Below are 25,854 nucleotides of genomic sequence, written 5' to 3'. Positions count from 1 at the left end.
AGAAATCTCAAATAAAAATTAGGCTTACTTTTAATAATTATGTAGGACTTAATTGCCTGCCATGTCTGTATTCTTTCTTGATCTATATTTTTTCTAGATTCTGATCTTAATGTTTTTCCTTGTGTTCTTATAAAGTTCCTCAAATCTCTTCTGTAAAGCTAAATAGTAATACTATGTAGTAATACTATTTTAGTATTATAAAGTATTAATAGTATTATAAAGTATTATCATACTTTAGTAATACTAACTTTATAAAAATAAGTTAGAAAATTTCTTCATTTCAATGTGTGAGGCTAAGCCCCAATGAGAACTTTTTGGGACAAGGTTCTAGTGAAATGGGTGCCTCCCTAACTAGAATTCCTGAGTGGCAAGTCTTGAGCTGATGTCTAGGTTTAGATCTGCTGGCCTACCTGGAAGTAGGTAGTTTGGATGAAAGCTACCATCTCATCTTTATATTTCCATGAACTCTTTTAAGATAATTCAGAAACTAAGCTGGGTACCAAGAATCATTAATTTAGAGTTTTTTATGTGTATTATTTTCACTATCCTCTTAATTTATAATAATAGCAACAATGAAATGAGCCTGTGTTTACTTTTAGAATCAGCAAAATTGAGGTTGGGATACTGTGAAAACCAGTTTGGGAGAAGACTCCTAAGGGACAAAATGGCAGTGAAAGCATTTTTATAAAAGGGAAAGTAGGCTGAGTTCTCAGAAGAGCAAAATGATCTTGGCCCAAGAGGTAGTTTCTTAATAAAAGAAGATAAAAATGCCAATGTTTCCAGTACAGGATAAGATAAATAAGGAACAGTTTGACTCAGAGGAAAAAATAATTTTTTTAACTTTATTAAAAATACAGAAAAGTAAAAAGAAATCAAACAGAACATGGGGTTGCCTAGTGATGTAATTTCTTTATAGAAAGGAATATGGGTAACAATAAGAATTCTGATTTTATTTTTCAACCAAGGACTGGACTTCTGAAGGTGATGGTATCAGAATTCTTAATTATTTTCAGCCTTCAGCCTCTAGGGACCTGGGTCAGGAAAAAGATCTGTTACTTTTGTAATAATGACCTCAATTGATGGCAGGTTTTAGAGAACTTGTGCATATGTGTTTTAATTCTAATTTTCCTCATAACTAAATTTCCCTACAAATCTAACTTTTACTTTACTGACAGTATTTTATTAAAAAAAAAAAGGATTAAAATCTATTATATTAATGGGAATGGAAGTTTCCTGAAGACTGAATGGGGGATAAGTACAGGGATGGTCCATAGGATATTCCTTATTTACCTCCCTACTCCACCCTCTCCATATTCTCCCTTCCTTGTGGATGGAAATGCCAGCTAAATTCAGGGATCATATAGAAGCTAAGGAGTCCCCATTCATTGGTCTTACACTGCCACTTTTTCAAATCACGTGGCCTATACTGAGTTTTTTTGAGAATGAAGAGAATCGCTTTTCTCTTTCATCCTCCCCTGACTCTACTTTCCCCCACGTTTACTGGTCTGAATGAATACCTAAACTGAAATACTTTTTGTTCAAACTGACAGCATTCTTTTCCAACCTCTTCCTCCAGTCCAACAAGGTTTCTAGGAGGTAGGCTGTGGGAAATGAAGAGATTTCACTAGAAGTCAACCAGAAGAGAGAATGATTTTCACTTTTAGTCTGAGTTTCTGGTTCTTTGTGCTCTTCAACTAATCGGACTTGTACTTCTCTGAGTGTAAATTTTGTTTTAATCCCAAGACCAGTCTAAGAGATTTTCACATAACATAGGTTTTTTCCTTTTTGCTTTTTAATTTGCATCACTCAGTTTAGCATTTATTTGTTCAGAGATAGCATGGTAAAATGGAAAAAATATGTGTTGGATCCTCAAAGATTTCCATTTGAATTATGGATCTTCATTATTAGTGATGGGGTTAACAAACTTCTGAGTTTCAGGTTCCTTGTTTTTTAAAAGAAAATAACATCAACTTCATATATGTGTTACAAGGATTGAGTCAGATTATGAATAGACCTTTATAAAGTGAAATTATATTAAAAAAAAGTTTTGAACTTTACTCTGAACAAAGAATTATCTTTTCCCCCAGAGGATTTCTTCTTCTTTTTTTTTAAAAAAGAAGTCTTAAAAGGTAAATGGGAGTGGGAAGGAAATGCTGAGCAGAACCCTAAATTTGTTATAGAGTGACTTAGAGAAGATTTATGAAAAAATAAAAACATTAACAGAATGTCTGTTATATATTCAAAATGTACTAGGAGCTATAAGAATAATCAAGATTAATCTTTTGAATATAAGATTCTCGAAATTTGGATTATCCTGAATCTGAGAGTTTTCTAGATCATGGAGGAAGTCTCTATCTCTATAATTTAAACAACAAATATTACTACTTTTAAATTTCTTTTTGTCCATCTAGACTAACCTTTTTGACAGAATGACAGGCAGATCAACATTGATTAAAAATTTGTATATAGCCAGCCTGTCATTAGAGGGTGGTCTGGAGATGAAAAAGTAGACTTAGGAGTCCATATGTACACACACAGTAAATGAAAGAAATACCTATTATGATATCAAAAATATTTAAATCATTTTCAAAAATTTAAAATTAATTTTAAGAATATAAAAATGTTCAGGGGCATCTGGCTGGCTCAGTCAGAAGAGCATCTGACTTTTAATCTTGGGGTCATGAGTTTGAGTCCCATGTTGGGTGCAGAAATTATTAAATCTATAAAACTTAGAAAAAAAAAACCTACTAAAAAAGAATATAAAAATGTGGGAATCCTGGAAATGATCATAAGGGCATGCACATGGCTCCTTTTACTCCAAGATAACCAGTTAACACTGTGGGTAATACAAAAATCATTTCTAATTTTGGAATGCCTTATATACTTTTTCAACAATTTTCTTTTTAATTACAGGATTAAAAGGAACCTAAAGGGATGTGATATGGTCCAGAACCCTGATGTCAAGTAAATGAATGATTATTCTTCTGGATGTGCTCATCCCATAAATTGTTGCAGAATGAAAACTGCCATTCCAGTATTTTAACAACCTGTGGGGTATTAAATTATTCTTTATTTTTACTACATTTAGTTTCTTTGTTGAAATAGAGAACAATTGTGGTAGGCATCTCTTTAAACATCTTTGATCTAATGAGTACTAGCTCTTACTCCAGTTTCTTGGTACCATATCCTTTTTCTCTCTCAAAATCTATTTTCCATTCTTATAAATGCTTTTGCTGTCCATCTTTGTACCTCGTTAAGTTTATCTTTATTTCTCTAAGAATTGTAAGGTGTAGTAGAAGGATTAATTTAATATTGTCATTTTTACTTGCCTGTCTTCCCTTTGAGGGCAGTACCCTCTAGCCCTTTGTCTGGCATGTAGAAAATAATCAATAAATGTTTATTGAATGAATAAGTGTATGTTTTCATTATACTTACACATCTTGATAGCATGCTAGTTTTCATTTTTTGTCTGGTAAGTCAAGAAATGTAATCCTTATAGAGGAAACTGAGGCTTAAATTTATTTAGTAACTTTCCCATGGTTACAGAGCCAGCGGTTTTTGGTGTAGGGGTTCCAAATGGAGAACTGCTAAATTACAAAGCATTTCCCCACTTTGTTTCTCATGGTCAGACTCTTCAAAGCTCCAAATGCAGGGCGCCTGGGTGGTTCAGTCATTTGGGTGTCTGCCTTCTGCTCAGATCATGATCTAGGGGTCCCAGGATCTAGCCCCGCATCAATCCTTGCTCAGCAAGGAGCCTGCTTCTCCCTCTCCTTCTGCAGCTCCTCCTGCTTGTGCTCTCTCGCCTCTAGCTCTCTCTTAAATAAACGAAATCTCAAAAAAAAAAAAAAAGCTCCAAATGCAATTTGAATAGTTTCACGGCATGATTTTTCTTCGTGAAGATGGTGTGTGTGTTTGTGTGTGTGTTTAAAGCCTTCTTTCCCTCACTTTGTGGCACTGTAACTGCTTTCTGGTTCCAATCTTAATCTTTGTCTCAGCCTCCATAGTGGGGCCAGAACCTGCTCTCTAAAAGGCATATGTGATCATGTTACTTCCTAATTTAAAAGCCCTTCAATGGTCACCATTGTCTGCTAGATTAAGTTCAAACTCCTTGGTATACTAAACAAGGCACTCAAATATCTGTCCCCTTCAACTTCTAGTCTTATCACTTATCATACCCTCCCCTGCGTTCACGTAGCTGGTGGTATCAAACTTCTCACAGTTCCCCCAATACAAGAACCTGTTTCATTGATCCCTCAGCCTGCAATTCCTTCCCTTACCCTACCCAAGACTCTGGTGCCTCTTTTACTAAGAAGTGTCTCTTGACCATGACCTCAGTAGAACTGATCACTTCTTTTTGTGTTTGCCCACACCTTTACAGGCTTATATCCTAATGTCTGTATCATGGTATTGCACGTGTTACAAGTCCCACTTACTTACTTATTGTCCTTCATTTACTTATTTACGCTTATTGATAAGTCCCATTTATTTATGTACTTATTTACTGCCCACCCCATGCCCAACTAGGTGTCTTTATACCCCAAAGTACTCACATAGTTCTTGGCACTTGGTGGTGCTTTATAAATGTTCAATAAATGAATGGAGTGGAAATATGGCTGATGAAGAGGGAGAAGAAATGGAAAGCTAAAGAGAAAGCCCTTTAGGGAGACTATTACTGTTATGGACATGCAAATGATGTGTTGTAGAGAAGGTCAAAAAGATGGAATAGGGAGGACCTCAGCTGAACATGCCCTTAACATGCTCTTTGGGAGGCAAGATATGCATACTCAACAGCATTACGAGGTAATTAAATATCTGGATGAAAATGGCTCGTACAGTATTATAGAAACTTAGAGGCTGGGGAAGTCCCTGCTGAGGAGGATAGAACTGAAAAATGGCTTAATCAAATGCCTTCCAGGTGCAAGGTGTTTTTCGTGAGTTAAGCAACTTAATCTTTGCAACCACCCTATGATGAGGATATTACCTCCGTGTTAGAGATGAAGAAACCTGCTCAGGGAATTTAGGCTGCTCAACGTCACAAACTACCATGTGGAAGAACCATAATTTGAATTGGGTCAGCTGTCTCCAACGCCGCGTTCATTTCGCCACACCCCTCCTCTGCACTGCGGAGCCACTGGAGTTACCTGCCTCGAGTTCCTTTGGCGTTCCCCTCAGACCCCCCGCACGCCGATTCTCTCGCGCTCCCTGCGCCTGCGCCTCCAGCAGCTGCCCGCACTCCGGGGAGGGGCCCACGGCGGCGGAGGCGGTGTCAGGGCCCCGGGCGGGTAGTCGGCTAGCCTGCGAAGGTGGTTGGGCGGGGCGAGGAGAGGAGGGGAGGGAGGGAGGGAGGGGGTGAGGAGGAAGGAGGGGCGGGCTCAAGGCCGCCGCGGAGGAGGAACTTGTTGCGGCCGCGGCTGCGCTGTGCCGCTCCCTACGCTCCAGTTCGCCGGGCGGGCGCGGCACGGTGGTGGCGGCGGCGGCGGCAGCGGCTGACGCGCGGGGCAGGGGCGATGCGGCGCTACCTGCGCGTCGTGGTGCTGTGCCTGGCCTGCGGCTTCTGCTCGCTCCTCTACGCCTTCAGCCAGCTCGCCGTGTCCCTGGAGGAAGGAGCGGGCGGCGGTGGCGGGAAGCCGCAGGCCGCGGCGGCTTCCTGGCTCGCGGGCGGCGGACGCGGCGGCGCGAGAGGGGTGGGCAGCGCGGGCCCCGCAGCGCATCCCGGCCGGTCGGACAGGTACGCGCCGTTCCCTGTCAGGGGGCCGGGGCCGGGGCGAGTGGCGCGGCGGGCGTGGGGGCGCGGGGCTCGCCCTGGCCCGGGCGGCTCGCGGGTCTGTCCCGCGCCTCCCGCCGCCGGGCCCGCGCCTCCCGCTTCTTTGCCGCCGTCTCTGACCCCTTCTCTCATTTCCCTCCTTCCCCTCCGTGCGGGGGTGAGCCTAGTCCGAGAGCACCCCATGCTCTTTGTATTTGTCTTCTGACCCATTCCTTATGCGCTTTTTAAAGCGGATAGAAATTAATTTTCAACTTTTAATTGACAGTTGCTTTTTCTCTCCTTACAGAATTCATTGAAAGTAAAAGGTGCCCCACAAAAGCCTTCTTGCTGTCTGGCTAGTGGGAATTCCCTCTTGTTTCCATGGAGTTCGAGTTGAGATATTTAAACATCAGGCTGGCGCCCTAGTTCAATTTCCCCCCCCCCTCTCCTGAATGGGGCGTCTAATTTTTGTGTGTTAACGCTTGAATTTTCAGTTATCAGTCTGTTAGCTAAATCTAGACAGAGCTTTTATGCGTATTTTGAATTTTTCTTTAGGAAGCATCGGTCTGTTGTGAAACTTACAGCAAATTAAGAAAAATGAGCGATACTTAACATGCTCACGTGTTTTGTGGGATGGGATATCTTTCTTTAAAAATCGGCTTTTAAAAAGCAACATAATGACTTACGTGTATTTACACAAATCACTGCCAGAGTTGGAATCTACGTGAGATTTTTTTTTTTTTAAGATTTTATTTATTTAGTCTACAGAGATAGAGACAGCCAGCGAGAGGAATCTACGTGAGATTTTAAAAAGAATGCGGCGCGTTATGAACGCTTAACAAAATCAGAGCGTTTCCACTTCCTTGAAAAATCGGCTCCTTTATCTGTGGGCACCTGTCTGGAAACGACTGGGAGTGCTCCCTTAGTAAGAGGCAGTCTGCTTTGGTGTCAGAAACTATGGGGTTGGTAAGAGGAGGGAGGGCAGGTCAGCTGCAGGCTCTTTAACATTCTTCTGAGAGTTGATGGTCGTTTTCAAAATGAAAGGGGCAGGACGTTTGGGCATAGGAGCAGCTTGGGAAAGCTGGACTGTCATGTTTTTACCCCAGGATTTGATTACAGTCGGGCAAATCCCTGACTCTATTCATAAAAGCAGAACTACTTCCAGTCAGGTTTGTCAACTCTTCTAAGTTATCAGCCCTGGGAGAGGCGGTGACTGAAGACCTGAATGAGCTCATGAGTAATGAGGCTCGCGAAAAGCTGTTCATGGTCTTTTATGTGATTGTGAAGCATTTAAAGTTATGGAAAAGAAAATTGTTTTTGTAGTGAGTAGAATTGTAAGGAAGCAACATTTTAAAACGTTGGATGAAATTGGACTATGATTATCATTAGATTTCAATTTGGTAGAGTGACTTTCATTTTTAGTGCTTTGTCTCAGATACTTATACTTTATATTGTGACAGATTTTTGTAAATTGTATTTGTTTGGCTAGCCGATTTGAACAAAATTACTTTATTTGAACTTCAGAATAAGCACCTCAGTATTTTTTTTTAAGATTTTTTTCAAAGTAATCTCTATGTCCAGCATGGGGCTGGAACGCATCACCCCAAAATCAAGAGTCGTGTGTCTACTGACTGAGCCAGCCAGGTGCCCCAGCACTTCATTTTAATAAATGTTTTATAGAGCTATTACTGAAATTTTAAGTTTGATGTGTCCAAGTCAACTAAAAAGCCGTATATTTACAGGTCCTTTGAGCAGCGTTAAGTTCTCATTTTAAATGAGGCATAACTCTTAACTTAAAACTAAAAGTGTTTTAGTCTTTTGGTAAAAATGTGGTAAAGTGCATTTCACCACATGTGCTTGTATAACAACTTTGGGCGAAGAAACAGCATGAAAAAATGTGATTGTTATATTTTTACTCTACAATTTGATTAAGGTCAGGAGAATTCTTAACACATCAGGAGTCTTAATTTTAGATACTACTTATAACATTTTTTAAGATTTCTCATAGAAATTTCTCAACTTTTTTGGCTACCGCAGGATATGGAGTAGATACCTATCTTTAACGTCTCTTCCTTTGTATAAATCATTTGACCAGGATCCAGAAGACATCAGTAATTGGACCAGGATTGTATCCTTTGATTCTTTAGGGCTTTTTCTGTAAAGTTTCTGTGATGAGTCTAGTTTACATAGTGTTACATCCGTGAAAAATGGCGTATGAGGCAAGCAACATCTTCCTTTTTTTGGTAGGACTTGATTTTCGTTGCATTCTTACCTTTTTTGAAGCAGCCTTACCTGAAAAACTTTATTATTTCTCTCATTCATTTAAAATATGGAATCTAGGTTATACCCAGTATGTTTTATTGGTCAAATCTTATAGAAATTGTTTGTTGCATGGAATTCCATGACAATAAATTACTTGGAAAGGTCCTTCCAAGTTCTCAAAGTAAAATTTCTAAAATGATAGGAACAGTTTTTCAGTGAAATCTATTAATTGGTGTATCCTGTTTGAATCCATTATATTTTGATAATTAGAAAATGTGCAGGTCATAGAGTAGACAAACCTGTTCTCTTCCTGTCTCTGCTGTGAAACCTTGACCACCTCTACTTCAGTTTTCTTACCTATAAAATGTAGGTAATACTTAACCTTAGTCAGTTTGTAAATAGAATCCTTAGTTGTCAGTGATTAAATCCGATACAACTGATTTAAGCAAAACATATTTATAGGTTTATATGCATTGCTGGCAGGAATAAAATTGAAAGGAAGATTCCCCTGGCAGCTCCAGGGACTGTAAGGACTAGGACTCTCTTATTCTCTTCCACTGTAGACAGGCTTTGTTCATGGGCTCTTTGCAGTGTTTGTTCTTTAATCTCAAATAAAAATTTCTAGGAAAAGGTTCTCATTGGACTTGTTTGCATCACATGTCCACCCATGAACTAGTCAGTGTTGTCAAGAACGGTGACCTCTGATTCTCTGGCTCTGTGTCACTTGCACATCCTTGTGGTAGACAGGATAACATGATTGGTGTTGGAGATGAGTGGTGTCTTAAAGAGGGGAATGCTGGCTAGGCAATGGTCCTTCCACATAGAGAAACTCTCTTAAGCTGTTCGACATGGACAGACTGTTAAGTTATTCAGTATAAATATAGGACTTCTGTAGAAGGAGTTAGACTGTTTTGTGACTTTACTCAGAATGATTAAATTCTAACATTTCACTGATGAATCTTGATGGTGATTATCAGGATTTCGTCCTATTATAGCTGTATGGTGGTGTGAAGTGGGGAATCAAGAAATTACTAAGCATTTCAGTGATAACCATTTCTGGACCCATCATGCTGTTTGTGTGTCAAGTCACCTCACTGGTGAGGCCATTGAATTCTCATTTCTCCTGGACCTTGTGAACACTAGTAGGATGTACTGAACATCTTTAGGGCTTTGGAGACAGACTTCAGCTTTACCATATGTTTGGCTGTGTGAACCTTGAATACATTTCCTCATAAGTTAGATTAGCGGTAGGAGTATGATATGGGGTTATGTGTGAGAACTGAAATGAAGTATTTTGAATGGATGACTGAAAATGGTGTCTAGCACAGTAACACTGTAGTTAATGTGGTGGTGGTTTCAATCATTTATATAAAAAATTAAGATTTACTTATTTAGGATACCTGGGTGGCTCAGTCAGTTAAGCATCGCCTTTGGCTCAGGTCATGATCCCAGGGTCCTCGCTTAGCAGGCAGTCTGGGGAGTCTGATGAAGGATTCTCTTCCTCCCTCTGTCCCTCCCCCGGCTTGTGCTCTCTTTCTCTCTCTCAAATAAATTTTTAAAAAATCTTAAAAAATGATTTGTTTATTTATTTGAGCGAGAGAAAAAGAGAGTGAGTGTGCAAGTGGGGGAAGGGGCAGAGAGAATATCCAAGCAGACTCCCTGCTGAGTGCAGCTCCAGGGACGCAGGGCTCCATCTCACTGAGATCAGGACGCATGCTGAATCCCAGAGTCTGGTGCTTAACCAGCTGAGCCACCCGGGGTCCCCTCAGTCATTTAAATTTGAATTAAAAAAAATTTTTTTCCCTCAATTTCTGACCTCTGGGAAAAATCCTGTCCTTAGGCCCCAGTTCAAACCTGCTTAAACCAGGTGCCTGTTAGTGGGGTCTGGGAATCTATATTTTAGATATGTGCCCCAGGTTATTGTTATAGAACCACAGATTGAGAATCACTAATGTAGCTGAGAAAGGTTTCACCACTATTTTCACACTGCTGTTTTTAGTGGAGAAATTTCTTTCGCTCTTCCCTGAAGTCATTTTTGAAGAGAGAAGAATAGTGAAACAAATTACTTACTAAAGCTACCTTCATTTCTGCTTTGTTCATGCAGAGCCATCTTACGTAAAACCAATACCCTACACTTGTATTTTAGTTCATTGAGGATCATACTTCACATGGTTGTAGAGTGCTTAGCACAAATCTGACTAGTAATTACTTAATTAAAATTATTTTGTTCTATGTTGTTGGAGGGGAAACTGATTAGGCTAATAAAAAAGGCATGTGTACTTTTGATTTAGACATCCTCTTTTAACACATTAAAGTTATTATCTGTGCCATACCTGCTGAAAATACTTGCCCCCCTCATGTTAACTTACCTGTGTGTTTACCATATGAAGTTTAAAATGTTTATGTATTCAGATTGGCAGTTTTTTCCTTTGCCATTTTTATCTTTGTCATGCATAGGAAAACTTTCTACCAGAGGGTTTTTCCCCCCCTACTTTTTTTTTTAACATTTAAATCTTTAATACAGGTGTTTTTTTTTTTTTTCTTTTTCCTGGAGGAGGGAGTTGGGTACTATGTGATGCTTAGTTTTGAAATAGATAAACAATTGTTCATTGCCTTTTGTATATAAGCAGTCCTTTTTGCCCTAAGTATTCATTAAATTAGAGATTTAAGAAAAAGAAGTGAAAACCTGACAGAGCTAGAAATTAAGTTGTCTGGAGACAATTTTTAGTTGAAAATAAGTGACCCAGGTACTGATCTTCAAATAATGCTGATTTGTCAGTATCATGGAAATGGTCTTCCTTTAATGTGGTTGAGAGCGTCTCTGTTTTTCTTGCCGCAGTCACCGTGTAGGTATCTGTGCCTTGAGGTTGCACTGGTGGCTCGCAGCACTTCATTCAGACTTCCACATTCTTTTGCTGGATATGCCTAAACTTATCCCTGACTGTAAGTTGTGTATGGTTTTCACTAAAGCCTCATGACTATGGTAGATGTTTTGAACTGACAAGTACATTTTCCAGGCTAATTTAAAAGTACAAAATACCTTCTGTTACCAGATTTAAGTAAACTTCAACTTTAAGAACTGTTATTTTCAAGAGTTTATATAGTTAAATGCTCTGCTTAATCCTGAGCATGTGAAATATCTCAATTCTTCAAGTACTGGAATTTTTGGGAATTTTTTGATAATTTTTTTAACTTTTAAAATAAATATAAATTCACAGGAAGTTTCAGAGATACCCTTGTATCACTCACCATTTCCTCCAATAGTAGGATTTTATATGAGCAAAGTACAATACTACTACAATTAGAATATATATAGCAATTTAGTACAGTATTATAACCCCAGAAATTGACATTTTTCCGAGGACTGTATTCAGATATCACCAGTTTTACATGCGTTCGTATGTGTATGTGTAGTTTCATGCAGTTTTATTACATATGTAAATTCATGCAACCACCCCCACAAACACAGCTGTTATCACCACAACATCCCTTGTGCTACCCCTTGATCACTTTGTAGACAAGCCACCTAGAACTAGAAGCATTATGCCATATGAAATTTGAGGATGAGTCATAGTAAAGTTTTATTTCAATTTATTCCACAGTGAAGAAGATTTGCATTTATGGACTTCATTGATTTTGGGTGTCACTGTTTACTGAAGAGACCCACTAAGCTCAACTTCGAGTTTTGCCCCATTAAATTATTTGATAGAATTACCTCTTTGAATGTAGTACTATATTTCTGATATTCCATTTTCAGTAGTTTTTTTTTTTTTTCGTTTTAAAGATTTTATTTATTTGAGAGAGAGAGGGAGCACAGGGTGGGGTAGGAGGAGGGAGGGGCAGGGGGAGAGGGAGAAGCAGACTCCCAGCTGAGTAGGGAGGCTGAGCAGGGAGCCTGATGCGGGGCTCCATCCCAGGACTTGGCTGTCATGGCCTGAACTGAAGGCAGACGCTTAACCAACTGAGCCACACCGTAGCCCCTCCAACAGTTTTAATGAATAAAAACAAAAGCAACTTGGATAATGCCCAGAACTTGGATAACTACCTTTACTTTCCCAATATTTTTTAACTTTATTTTTTTCTGGCCTGAAAGTACAGTTGCTATCTGTCTCCAGATTAGTTGTTTTTTTTCTAATCTTTGCTTGTAATAACAGTTACTGGTACGTAATCAGTTTCCACTCTCAATCTTCAAAACCATTTTTTAAATAAGAGAATGTAAGTTTGGGAAATAAACATTAAATTATGCTACCTCTTGCCAGCAGCACATCAGTATTTTATGATTTTTTTTAATAGTGGTATGTGTACTCACTAGTGCACATGTTTTATATTTCCATTAAAGAAAGACATAAAGAAAAACATCCCTTCTAAAAAAAAACTTGTGTTTTGACATTGAGCTATGGTTATGAAACTTACCTAAAACTTTTTTTTTCCCCTGCAGTTTCGTCTGCATTAATAACTTTATAGTTTCTAGCATTCCACTTGTAGGTATATATGCAAGAGAATTGAAAACATATATTTGGAGAAAAATTATAAATGAATGTTCATAGCAGCATTATTTATAATAGCCAAAAGGTGGAAAACAACCCACATGCCTATCAACTGATGAATGACTAAACAAAATGTGGTATATCCATCCATTATTTGGGCATAAAGAGAAATGAAGTGTACTGGTAAGGAATGAAGTGTACCGAAGTATACTAGAGTAGATGAACCTTGAAAATATATTCCAGGGTTCAGCCTGAAGGGAGTCAGACTCAAGAGACCACATATTGTATGATTTCACTTATGTGAAGTATTTGTAACAGGCAAATCTAGAGACAGAAGATAGATTTGTGGGGCACCTGGGTGACTCAGTTGGTTAAACGACTGCCTTCAGATCAGGTCATGATCCCAGAGTCCCAGGATCCAGTCCCACATCCCGCTCCCTGCTCAGCGGGGAGTCTGCTTCTCCCTCTGACTCTCTCTCCTGTTTGTGCTTTCTCTCCCTCTCAAATAAATAAAATCTTAAAAAAAAAAAAAAGATGTTCTCTCACCAAAAAAAAAAAAAAAAAAAAGAAGAAGATAGGATCGCCTGGGAAGCGCAGTCGTTAAGCGTCTGCCTTTGGCTCAGGGTGTGATCCCGTCGTTTCGGGATTGAGTCCCACATCGGGCTCCTCTGCTGGGAGCCTGCTTCTTCCTCTCCCACTCCCCTGCTGTGTTCCCTCTCTCGCTGGCTGTCTCTCTGTCACATTAATAAATAAAATCTTTAAAAAAAAAAACAAAAAAGAAGATAGATTTGTGTTTGCCTAGGTGTGGGAGATTGAAGAGTGCAAGTTGAGGCAGAAAACTGTATTACTATATAATTTCAATGGATAATTTTTATGGAAGAATTTAATTAGGGAGTCATTTTCTTGAGGCTTCATTTTCCATTTCCATTTTCTACTGCTGTAAGGTTTGATAGCAGGAGATGGAATAACCAGATTAGTTATGCCCTTCTTGGAACAAAGGTGCACTGTAGGTGTTGAGTATAAATAAATTGTGGATTTGTTGAAAGAAAGCTGTGATAACCTCTGTATCTAAAAGATGGAGATCTCTGTATGAGCAGATTTGTTGTGATGCTTAATTGAATGTGAAAGCTCTTGAATCTGAAAAGGACTCTGTGTTAGCTGTTACCACCACCACTGAGCCTATCTCTCGTATGGAAATGCAAGACTTAAAAAATACATAACCATGCCTGGTAGGGGATAAAGACTTCCGATTGAGTCCTGGATTTTACTGGTCTGCATACATTTTTTTTTCTCTGCTTTATCAACCATTTAAATTAAGATATACTGGGCTTGGGGGCGCCTAGGGTGGCTCAGTTCGTTAAGCGACTGCCTTCGGCTCGGGGTGTGATCCCAGGGTTCTGGAATTAAGCCCCTGCTCGGCAGGGAGCCTGCTTCTCCCTCTCCCTCTGCCTGCCTCTCCCCCTGCTTGTGCTCTCTCTGTCAGATAAATAAATAAAATCTTAAGAAAAAAAAAAAGATATACTGGGCTTGAAAATGGTGTCCAGGGGCGCCTGGGTGGCTGGCACAGCGGTTAAGCATCTGCCTTCGGCTCAGGGCGTGATCCTGGTGTTATGGGATCGAGCCCCACATCAGGCTCCTCCACTATGAGCCTGCTTCTTCCTCTCCCACTCCCCCTGCTTGTGTTCCCTCTCTCGCTGGCTGTCTCTATCTCTGTCGAATAAATAAATAAAATCTCAAAAAAAAAAAAAAAGAAAATGGTGTCCATGTGAAGGTACACCAAATTATAATACAACTTTTTCTATTGATTTTAAAATTCTGACTTTGCAGGTTTTTAAGATTTCTTTCTTTCTTTCTTTTTTTTTTTTAATTTATTCGACAGAGAGAGACAGCCAGCGAGAGAGGGAACACAAGCAGGGGGAGTGGGAGAGGAAGAAGCAGGCTTATAGCGGAAGAGCCTGATGTGGGACTGGATCCCGTAACGCCGGGATCACGCAACGCCGGGATCACGCCCTGAGCCGAAGGCAGATGCTTAACCGCTTTGCCACCCAGGCGCCCCTGACTTTGCAGGTTTTTATGCAGTAGTATACAGAATTATTTAGGCAGCATCTTATTTATTTATTTTTTAAAGATTTTGTTTGTTTATTTGAGAGACAGAGTGAGCACAAGCACAAGCAGGGGGAGAGGCAGAGGGAGAAGCACCCTCCACTGATCAGGGAGCCTGATGCAGGGCTTGATCCCAGGCCCCTGGGATCATGACCTGAGCTGTAGGCAGACGCTGAACTGACTGAGCCACCCAGGGTCCTTAGGCAGCATTTAAAAAACCGTCTGTGTCCCACCCTGTTCTCAGATTCTTATTTAATAGTTCTTGTATGGGGCTCTCTGGGTGATTTTGCTGTGTAGCCTGGGTTTGAGATCCTCTGCCCAGGACTGTTGGCATTTGTGAAAGATATGATTAGAAATCTTTTTTTTTTTTTTTTTTTTAAGATTTTATTTATTTGAGAGAGAGAGAGAGCAAGAGTGAGAGCACAAGCAGAAGGAGTAGTGGAGGGAGAGGGAGAAGCAGACTCCCCGCTGAGCAGGGAGCCCCATGTGGGGCTTGATCCCAGGACTCCGGGATCATGACCTGAGCCAAAGGCAGATGTTTAACCAACTGAGCCACCCAGGTGCCCCCAGAAGTCTTTGCAAGTATGAAATTTCATAGACCTTTTGCTGTAAGAACAGTAACATAATTGAATTTATAGCAAGAAAAAACAAAGTTACATGGCGAGGGGACGTGAGGTGACCTGGTTTAGTGACTCACCCTGATTTCATACATACTTGCTTTAGTATCCAGGCCTCACTGCAGTGAATTTCAAACTAAACTATTGTTTTGAAAAGTACTAACAATGAAAAACGTACTTTTTGTAAGGTGAGGTGTTATGGCTGTTGTTATGAGCTCTGACCTGCAATCTAAGTGGAAAGACTACACTTAATCTTCCATTTTAGCTTGTGTAATATAGCAGAATGAAGAAGCGAAGATAATGTACATAATGAAACTGAGCCATGGATATCAGTGTGTTTTCTTATCTTTTCACCATACAACTAGCTTGGATTGAAGATTGATTTAAAAGCCTTCAAAGACCCTCTCTTCCTTTTCTGTCAGCATTTGTGGCATTTTAATTTTGCTCTAGGATAAGCAAATATTTTGTTTGGCTGAAATGGATTTTATTTTAGGGGGATATGTGTAGTACACAAAGGAAAATTTCAGAAGTATTCCCATATTTTCTGTGTCATCTGAGGAGGGAATTTTAATATGTTTGGAGAGTTCCTGACTAGGAAATGGTTTTTCAGTCTGTACTATATTCTACCTAGCGGTTTTAAAGTTCTATTTAAAATAATGGTACCTTGAAAAAGGGAGAAATTTCCAAAACTCCTCAAGTTACCTTAGCCAGATTGAATTCGCAGAATTGGATTTGCAGTTTTGTTGCTATAAAATAGAACAGTAAGTTATTATGTTATTAAGTAAATTCCTTGTTAGTTTTAAACCGAAATACTCACATAGGACTCTTTATTTCTGTCTTACTCTGTTAGGTGTAAAGATTTCTCTCTGTGTTACTGGAATCCCTATTGGATGCTGCCCTCTGATGTTTGTGGAATGAACTGCTTTTGGGAAGCGGCTTTTAGGTAGGCACCTAAATTCAATTGGTAGATCAGTGTAGGTAAGATTAGATAGTACATAGTAAATTTTTGACTGTAATAGGACACAAAAATGTTTCTTTTCGTGTAATTTAATATTGTCTTAGAAGCAAATGAATCATTTTCTGATTGGGTTTTCTGTTTATCCTATTTTATAGTTGTTATAACTAATTTTTAGTATATACTGTGTATAAAATGCTCTAACTTGTTTTTAGGTGTTATTAAGGTAAACTATTGTTCTTAGGAGCAATTATGATATAATTTTAGGTAACTGGGTGATAAAGTATTAAACAGGTGATAAAGATAGACTTCCCTTGACATTTACAAACATATATGGCATTTAAAGCTGCTGAAAAAAACATTTTGTAGGTTAATGGGGACAATTGGGGCAGGATTATGTTGATTATTATCAGAGAAATTGAATATTGAGGAATGAGAAGATAAAAATAAGTGTTTAATGAAGGAGCTAGTATTGACATGACATTGTTTATTGAGCTTGTGTGTTGCTCAGTAGTTGGGCTTTGTGCATGGCTCTGGATAATGAAGGCCTTGGATTCTGCTCTTACCTTCAGTGAAAGAAGTGTTGATAGGAATGGGCTATCAGACCGTCTCCGTGACATAGTGGTAGGGGATACTGAGGCAGTAGCCTGAAATCCCTTCCTAAGAGTAAAATTTCTTTGAGAGCCACCTATTTTTACTGTCTTTATGATTAATTTAAATTTTAATTCTACTTATTCTATTTGCTGGGCACAGGGCCACGTGCTTAGAACCCGACTCTGAGTCTAGTTAATGTGGCTCCATCCTTCTGGGGCTTGTAAACCTGAGATAAAGAGAGAGGGTGACAAGTTATAGCTGTGATGATGGGAAAAACAAGCGAGTCATCTTAAGGTGGGATCATCTTAAGGCATCAGGAAAGGCTTCCTGGTGGGAGTGACTGCATGAAGAACATGGAAATTAGGCTCAAGAACAGGAGGTAAAGCATTTTAGGTGGGAAGAACTACATTCTTTATATATATTAGTAGTATATATTTTTATGTTCTTGTATTCCTGATACATTATACATTCCATGAACAACTGGGAAGGAATAACTGAAATCCATTATTATATCTAATTGCTATGGAAAAAATTGGGTGATTGAAATTTTAATATGAGCTAGTTAAATCAGATTATTCAAACTTCTAAAAAATAAGTTTTTGAGGATAATGTTATCCTTCAGCTTGTTCTTAAATTTGGACAATTGGAGCTCTGTATTTTTCATTCTTATGAAAGTTTGCTAATGAATAGAGTATTAACAGCCACCACTTTGCTATTTCCAGCCTTGTGACATAAATCTACTCACTCTGAAAGCTGGGTAAGCTTGAAAACTGTATACCCTGATTTATACAACTCCGGTCCTTTTGTAAGTTACAACATGAGTAATAATCTTCCCTCCCCCTCTACTGAGTGCAAGCATACCCCAGGGAAGTTGATCTAATCTGAATCCTGGAGCCCCTGCTTATTATTTCTCTTGTTTTGGCTTCTCCAACTCATTATTTTCCTAATGTTTCCAAGTATTCCTTGGAAAGAATTACATGTGGATGGATGGATACATAATGTTGTAAACCCTGTGCTAGTTACTTTTCAAAATTTGAGATTTTAAAAGTTAAACTTTCCTTTTACACTCTCTACTTGTAATGTTAAATCCACAGTATATATCTGTAACCATTTTGTTAAATGTATCAAATCATTATGTAAAATCTCTCACGTTTAGTTTCTTTCTTAGATCTTAGGATCCCTCACATTTACTCTGGTGGAACATGGAGACAAGCCAGGATGCGGTACAACTGCCATATCATTCTCACCCTACCTTACAGTATTAACTCTAAGTAGCACCTCAGTTTTGCTTAACTCTAAGAGCTTGTCTGCCCACCTGGTAAAGCTTCTTTGAAATTCCCAATTACTAACAACCTGAAGTCCACATTTTGCCAGGCACCAAGTGGGCCCTTAGCTGGCACTGTTTTCCTCCCAGGCCTGCCCCAGCTTTCCCAGTTGGAATTCTTTATACCGTGTGACTTTTATTTTGATCAAAGCTTATCTGGGGGATTATTTCCTCCCAATTAATTTACACAGTGAACATAAAATAACAGAAAAGAAAAACTGCTTTTGATGTGCATCAGCTTTTAGTAATTTGTATCTGCATTTACTAAGTCATTTCCTGACCAATCTTTGCATCCCAGCAGCTTGTCAGAATCCTCACACCTCTCCTCTTTTTTCTGTTCTTGAAACAAAACCAAACACAAAATTTCTACTCAACCCTTTTTTCCTTCAAGCATTCTTTGTTTACTCTGTTTCTCTTTACCAGCAAGACTTCTAAGAGTATCTACTGACTTTAGGCCCTTAAACAACAACAACCCTCCTCAATCTGCCTGAGCAGCACTGGCTCTCTGACTAACCCCCCTCTCCTACTGTGAAGTCACCTCTGACCTCTGAATTGTTCTTTTGAGGCCCAATCTCACTTTTTTTGGTCCCTTTGACACTGGTTACCACTTCCTCTTTCTTTCAACTCTGTCAGTCTCTGGCTCTTAAGACCAGGGTCTCAGCTACTTGATCTCTCTGCTTCTGGACCACTCTCCCTGTCCTGACTCCTGGATATTAATGTTCCTTAGGACCCTGTTCTTTTCTCTCCGCACTCCCTGGATAGTCACAGGATGATCTTTTTTCCATTCATTCATTCATTTTGTTTTTGTTTTTGTTTTTTTTTTTTTAAGATTTTACTTAGAGAGAGGGAAAGAACGGGCACAAGCAGGGGGAGTGGCAGAGGGAGAGGGAGAAGCAGGTTTCCTGCACAGCAGGGAGCCTGACACAGGACTCAGTCCCAGGACCCTGGGATCGTGACTTAAGCCAAAGGCAGACGCTTAACTGACTGAACCACCCAGGTGCCCCCGGGATAATCTTTTTAACTGATACCTCTATTCCAGAGCTCTTTTCTGAGCTCTAGAACTGTTTCCAGCTGCATTTTGGTCATTTTTGATTTAGATGCTGTAGATTCTCTTGTTTAAACTTGAGTTCATGATGTGGCTTCTCACACCTTCCCTCATCTGTGTTTTGTATCCTGGTTTATGACTGACTTTCTTCGCGTCAGTCCGCAGCGACTCTTCTACCCAGCTCCTATTATACTGTTGCTTCTGATAGCCTCTTGCTTCCTATTCCCTTAGTTATTGTGCTCGTCACTTCTTATCCAGTGATTTCCCTTCCTTACCCACTGCTTCTCCCTTCTCGGTATCCTCTTTGTCACTGTATTACTCGTCTATTGTGGCTGTGAATCTTCCAGACTGTTAGCTTTGCAGATAGATAACCATGTGTTGTTCATCATTCAAGCCCCTTGCTGAGCAAGGTGTTTGGCAACCAGTAAATCACTAATGATTTTCCCCAGCACTTCCAGACTACTTTTGATGTTTGTATAGTGAGCTTCCTTAACAATCTTTTTTTCTACTGAAGTGGTTACCATGCTTTCCCATTAAATCTTTTAAAATCCCGTCTTTTTGCAATTGGCTGTAAATTGTATGCGGTCAGGATTGTGGCTTTCTTGCTTATCCCCAGTGTGTAGCATATGAAAGAAGTTCAAATATTCATTAAAGAGAATGAATTGTATTACTAAGTTGAGTTCTAAAAATGATACGGATTAAAGTCTGCACCAGCATTGTGTGAATGTACAGGTGTTACAATGACCTTAGCATTGTTGGGAATTATAATTTTACCATTTGTTAGAGTAAAATGGTAGAGTACTACTGATTTATAGTTTGTTGATTATTTGCTGAACGTATTTCTACATTTCTTGAGCTTCTTAGTCTTTTGTTCTGTATATTTTCTGTATTGATATTTACCTCTTGAGGTTTTAATGCTTATTTTATGATCTTAATATAATATATTCTGTTTTTGCCATTGATTACAGGTATCTTCCTACTTTCATTTTTTGTTTTACTTATTAAGCAATCTCTTGCTGTTGTTTTTTTTTTTTTTTTAAATAAGCTCTAGGCCCAGCATGGGGCTTGAACTCACAACCCCAAGATCAAGAGTTGCATGCTCTACTGACTGAACCAACCAGGTGCCTCTAAGCAATCTCTTAATTTTAGTATTATTATTTAAAAATTCTCTTTTGTACTAATTTTTTGCAACTTGAAGTTTTAAAATATTTGATCTTTATGATGGGAATTGATTTTCGGTTTATGGCATCTGTAGTTATAGGTGAATTTAATGTTATGTGTATTACTTTGAGTGGCCCCTGCTAGTTTTTAGAGCTATATTTCTACAGATTATTTAAAAATATTTTTTAGCATTTAGTACTTACATTCTGTGTTAAGTTTTTAGATTTTCTTTTTTATGCTATATGTAAGACCCTGAAGATTTTGGGTCTTTTGGAAAATATTTGGTCTTTGGACTTTTTGGAAAATATTTCTTTAAATCCATTGGGACTTTTCTCTTATTCATGCTGTGATTAAAATATAGCACATTTTTTATGGACAAGATTATATCATTCAAGATTTATATAACATTTTGGGACCAAAATTACTTGAATGGCTGCTTCCCTGTATCTTATTAGAAGGTTTTAGTTATTCCTTCCTCTAGTGGTGGAAGTATTGTGTGTTGTTTCAGAAGTGATTATATACAACTATTTATTTCTTTATTTTTGTTTTTTAAAGATTTTATTCATTCATTTGACAGAGAGTACAAGCAGGGGCAGTGGCAGGGAGAGGGAGAAGCAGGCTCCCGCTGATTAGAGAGCCCAACTCGAGGCTCGATCCCAGGATCCTGGGATCATGACCTGAGCGGAAGGCAGACTCCCAACTGACTGAGCCACTCAGGTGCCCATATACAACTCTTTGCAGTAGTTTTTTTTTTTTTTTTACCTAGTATGATAATTCAACACTTTTTTTTAAATAGAAGTAAAACATTTTGTTTTTAAGCTATACAGTAAGGAAATTGCTATTAATGTTTCTGAACATAGTTTTCCATTTTGTTTAACTGCAAGTTTTTAAAGATGGTTCATAGCAGTTACTTTTTAGTTGAGGTGATTGTTATCAGAAATTTAATTTGGTTTGACTTTGCATACTTCATTATAATGCTAATTCTTGGCCTAAATATTATTAAACATTGTTTTCTTTTATAGAGAGAACACTAGGCTGAAAGAACACCCTGAAAGCTTTTTGTGCTGTCTAAATAGAAAAAGAAGACACATTATTATGATTCCTTCATAGCAGAAATGTTACTTAAGTCTATTCCTAAGTTTTAGAAATCTGTTAACAGTGTTTGTATTAGAATTTATCGTCTAAAATACTCTAAGTTTTTTTTTTTTTTCTGATTTCGCTTCTGAACTTTTTGCTTTGGTAAGTTTCAAATCTGCAGAGGTTACAAGACTAGGATAGTGAGCACACTCACTACCTGCTGTTCACTAGATATTGACCTATTTGCCACTTTCTCTTTTTGGCTGAATCATCTGAGAGATAGCTGCAGTCATTATGATATACGTCTAAATATTCAGCATGTATCACTTCACAACAGAAACATTCTCCAATATAATAATAAAACTGTCACAGTTATTTAACACTGGCAGAATATATATTCATATTTCCTTAGTTTTCTTTTAATGAACTTTACATTACCCCCCTCCCCCTTCAAGACCCAGTCAGGGATCATGCAATACATTCAGCTGTGAGATCTACTTAGTCTCCTTCCCTGTAGAGCAGTTCCTCAGACTTTTTTTGGGGGGGTTGTGGGGTGGTCGTGGTATCTTTCATGACATGATATTTTTGTTTTGTTTTTGCAGAATGTTCCTTTGTTTGGATTTGCCTGTCTTTGCATTATTAGACTCTGGATTTGGGGCAGGAATACTGCATAGGTGATGCTTTGGGCATGCTCTCAGGAAGGCTCTGTCATACGTTTAACATTGATTAACTTTGATCACGTAGTTAAGGTGGTGATATCACGTTTCTGTATATAACACTACCTTTATCCCCTTTGTAATGTGTGGGGATGACACCTTGATACTCTGTGGTTGTAACATTCGTTATTCTTGTTCAAATCAACGGTTACAGTGGTGATTGCAAAATAGCGATTTTTGTAATTCTGTCTTTCCTTCTACATTATTGGCTAATATTTGTTTTTAAAGAAGGGGTTTCCCCTTTCCCCCAACCCCTTTATTTAGTATCTTTTTAGACTTATGGATTCATTTTCTTTTATACGTTAGCATTCATTACTGTCATAATTCCTGTTGATCTCAGGTTATGCCATATTTAGCCATGGAAGCACTCAGGTATTACCTTTGAATTATCTGTAGAATGCCTTCCAGTCATATATCTGTAGAAAAATAGGTTTGACTTAAAAATGACTTTTTGGAAAATATTTCTTTTAAATCCATTGGGACTTTCCTCTTATTGACGCTGTGATTAAAATATAGCACATTTTTACGGACAAGATTATATCATTCAAGATTTATATCATTTTGGGACCAAAATTACTTGAATGGCTGCTTCCCTATATCTTATTAGAAGGTTTTAGTTATTCCTTCCTCTAGTGGTGGAAGATTACTTTAGATTTTTTTGAGTTGTAATTATTTCCTGTTCTTGAGGTCTAGGGATAGGGTGGTAGGCAGTGACATCTTTAAAGTATGGTTTGTTTTATCATTTCAGGTGTTAGAGTCTGTACTGTATATAATGCTTTTGCTAAAAAGGGACATATAACCAAAAGCAAATGCAATGTAGTTGACAATACTACTTCCATAGAAATTGGTAGAAGGAGTGCTGGCAGTGTGACAAACAAGTCTTGCTGAAATGCCTGGGAGGAGTCAGACCTGGTACTGATTTTAGAGGGTTTTTTTTTTTTTTTTTTAAACTCTGAAGAACATTTCACTTATTTCTTAAGAAGGTTTTATGATACTTGTCTTTGTAGAGAATTCTGTGCAAAACAGCACATTGTGGCTTACTTTTTAAATCTCTGGGCTTTTAGCTTCAAGGCAGGATCTAGTTAAGCAATCCAGGCCTATTGCCAATTCTAAAGTCTTGGTGTGGAGGCATTTACCTGAAAGATGAGATAATTTAGAGCTCTGTGAAGTTGTGTGTCTTGATTGCCTGTCTTTCTTTTACTTTTATCACTGTGGTTTCCACTCCTTTGAGATGAACCAAGTGCATATCACCTTGCTCTAGGTATAGAGGGCGTAGATAGCCTCCCCTCAGATCGGGTTTCAGTGTTATAAACTGAGGGGCTCAACAGAAAAGAGGGGAACAGATAGAGGGTGCTGCCAAGGGAGGAGGTACTACTTCTTTTTAATTGCTGTCAGTGGTAAAGAACAGAGCTTTAAAAAGACTTAAGCTATTGCTAACACCATCTATGTGAAGGAAGTGGCACAGCAGGTGGGTGGGGAAAGGATAAACTGTGTTAACTCTGAAACAAATGATGTTTGCACAGTTGGATAGCCTTGTGCAAAATTAGGCAATTGTTCCCTACTTCAAACTATTCATAAAATTTAATTCCTGGGAGATTAATATAAATTTTAAAGACAAAGTATTGTATCTTAATGATAACCTTGATGAAGAATGAGATATCACCACCATTTTTTTTTATAAAGATTTTTTATTTATTTATGTGACAGAGAGACAGCCAGCGAGAGAGGGAACACAAGCAGGGGAAGTGGGAGAGGAAGAAGCAGGCTCATAGCAGAGGAGCCCGATGTGGGACTCGATCCCGGAACGCCGGGATCACGCCCTGAGCTGAAGGCAGACGCTTAACGACTGCGCTACCCAGGCGCCCCACCACCATTTCTGATATAGTAAATAATGCTTCTTGCAAGAATAGCACTTTATATGTGACTTCTTCATTTAATACCATTAACAAAGTGGTGTAATAATATTTAACTTTATGAATTATCTGGGGGAGGTTTCTTTTTCTTAAAAACAGTTTGATTGTTTCAAAGAACCTCATTTATAGAATCATTGGCCCATTAGCCTGAAGAAAGGGTTAGTTACCAGGGTATTGAATTTAAGTTTCATCCTCCCAGTAGAGGGATCAGGGAGGAAATGACCCTTGTGTTTTCTAGAAGATAAGCATTTAGGCTCAGGGGCTTTTCAGCTCCCCTGCTGAAGGCTGACAGTTACCAGTACTCACATAAGTGAGAAATGTCGCATGTTCAAGAAGTGAACCTGTTTTCAGGCCTTAGGAACCCAGTCAGACCAGAAAAGCATCAGTTTCAGACAGCTATCTTAATATTATCTCCAGGCTCATAGCAAAACAGACTCGTTAATAGGAAGGGATAGATCCACAATAAAAGCGGGAGCACATTATATATATTCAGACTTGATTTTTTTATCCTATTAATATAAAATAATTACACGTTTAATGTTAAAACATTAAGATGTATGAATTTGGCATTCAGGTATGTTTTATATAGTCAATTGTTTGTATTTAATGTTATTCCTTAGTATAATTCTATTTTCTGATATCCTGGTTAGTTGAGGGACTACCCATGAGCAAGAACAAGATTTTCCCCAGGAAATAGTTTCAGTTTCACTTTAACCCATGGACGTGTGAATACTCAAGATTCCAAAGTCCTATGTTAAGGAATATAACTACAGTTGATTTTAACTTGCAAATATAAGGAAAATGATTAATTACTCATTTCCACTATTGCAAATCTCAGTAATGTATACATACAACTGTTAATGTTAAATAATATAATTTCTAACCATTATACATTTTACAGAAAGGATCTCTGTAAGCAAGAATTGAGTTAAAGTCAAATTTTATGTTTTCAGTTTAGAATGTTTGTACTTTATAATACCTTAACGTGTTATTAGTTTTGTTTTATGTTGTCTTCCATTCTTCTATTCCTTTAGCTGTCAGTTCCAAAACGATTATTTTATGCCATAATTACAGGTGAGATCTGAATTTAATATTATAAGTAGGTTATTTTGTTTAATAACAATGTAGTCACACATAATTAATTCTGTTCTTTATATGCTAATGAATTATTATTAGTTCACTATTAAGATGCAAGAGTTTTGAAAGGTTCCTTAGGCCCAGTGCTATGCACTGCTACTCTGTATTAGAAGTAGGGTCTGACATAGTCTAAGCCAATAACTTGGGTTTCTTGGGTTTAGGGAATCTTCCCTTCCAAAATCCCATACTGATGTTTAACTAGTATGTTTTAGACCACCTCAGAAATTTTTTACTTTTCACTGATTACTTGGTGAATGGAACTGAATGTTTATCAGTGAAAAAAGTTATGTGAAGGAAATTTTTTCCTATAATTAGTATGGTTGAAGAATGGGTATAATACTGAAATATTTATGGATGGATTTGTGTCTGGGTTTGCTTCATAATGATCTGGTGGTTAGTGAAGGGGATGTAGAGAGGGTTTTTAGATGAAATAATACCTTTGAATGGATGGTTATAGCAGTTAGGAGATGGGTACACGGGGATTTATTGTATTTTCTCTACTTCAATTTGTTTTTGAGATTTTTTTAAATAAAAAAGCTAAAAAATAATTGAATGGAAGACCTTCAATCGGTGTTGCTCCCTTTGTTATTTGGGGAGTTCCTGGAGAGAAGCCCTAATGTATCCAGTCTGAGTAATGAATTAGCTTTTCTCCTGTGCAGAATGGTGCTACTTACGTGCTATTCTTGGGAGAATTGAGAAAGTCGTAATTTTTTTTGGTTC

The 25,854-nt window shown here is 38.4% G+C and overlaps 2 protein-coding genes across 6 annotated transcripts in view; both read left to right on the top strand.

Moving 5' to 3' along the window:
* The window catches only part of YAF2 (YY1 associated factor 2), an 81,760-nt gene extending 78,356 nt beyond the window's left edge, over nucleotides 1-3,404 (top strand). Inside the window, exon 5 of one of the 2 annotated variants that reach the window (XR_007189472.2) lies at nucleotides 2,914-3,404. The gene's annotated coding sequence lies outside the window, so the exon portion shown is untranslated. The remainder of the gene's footprint in view (nucleotides 1-2,913) is intronic. The other variant, XR_007189471.2, reaches the window with a different exon arrangement.
* A 2,044-nt stretch (nucleotides 3,405-5,448) lies between these two features.
* The window catches only part of GXYLT1 (glucoside xylosyltransferase 1), a 55,788-nt gene continuing 35,382 nt past the window's right edge, over nucleotides 5,449-25,854 (top strand). For 3 of the 4 annotated variants that reach the window (XM_048216796.2, XM_048216793.2, XM_048216794.2), the window contains exons 1-2: nucleotides 5,449-5,728; nucleotides 16,063-16,155. In XM_048216796.2, coding sequence (XP_048072753.1) covers nucleotides 5,508-5,728; nucleotides 16,063-16,155 — 314 coding nt within the window. In that variant the 5' untranslated portion in view covers nucleotides 5,449-5,507. The remainder of the gene's footprint in view (nucleotides 5,729-16,062; nucleotides 16,156-25,854) is intronic. The other variant, XM_048216795.2, reaches the window with a different exon arrangement.

The sequence above is a fragment of the Ursus arctos genome, unplaced genomic scaffold, assembly GCF_023065955.2.
Source record: "Ursus arctos isolate Adak ecotype North America unplaced genomic scaffold, UrsArc2.0 scaffold_26, whole genome shotgun sequence".
NCBI classification, from domain to species: Eukaryota; Metazoa; Chordata; class Mammalia; order Carnivora; family Ursidae; genus Ursus; species Ursus arctos.
The sequence above is the reverse complement of the archived record's forward strand: the minus strand, read 5'-3'. Positions and strand labels throughout refer to the sequence as shown.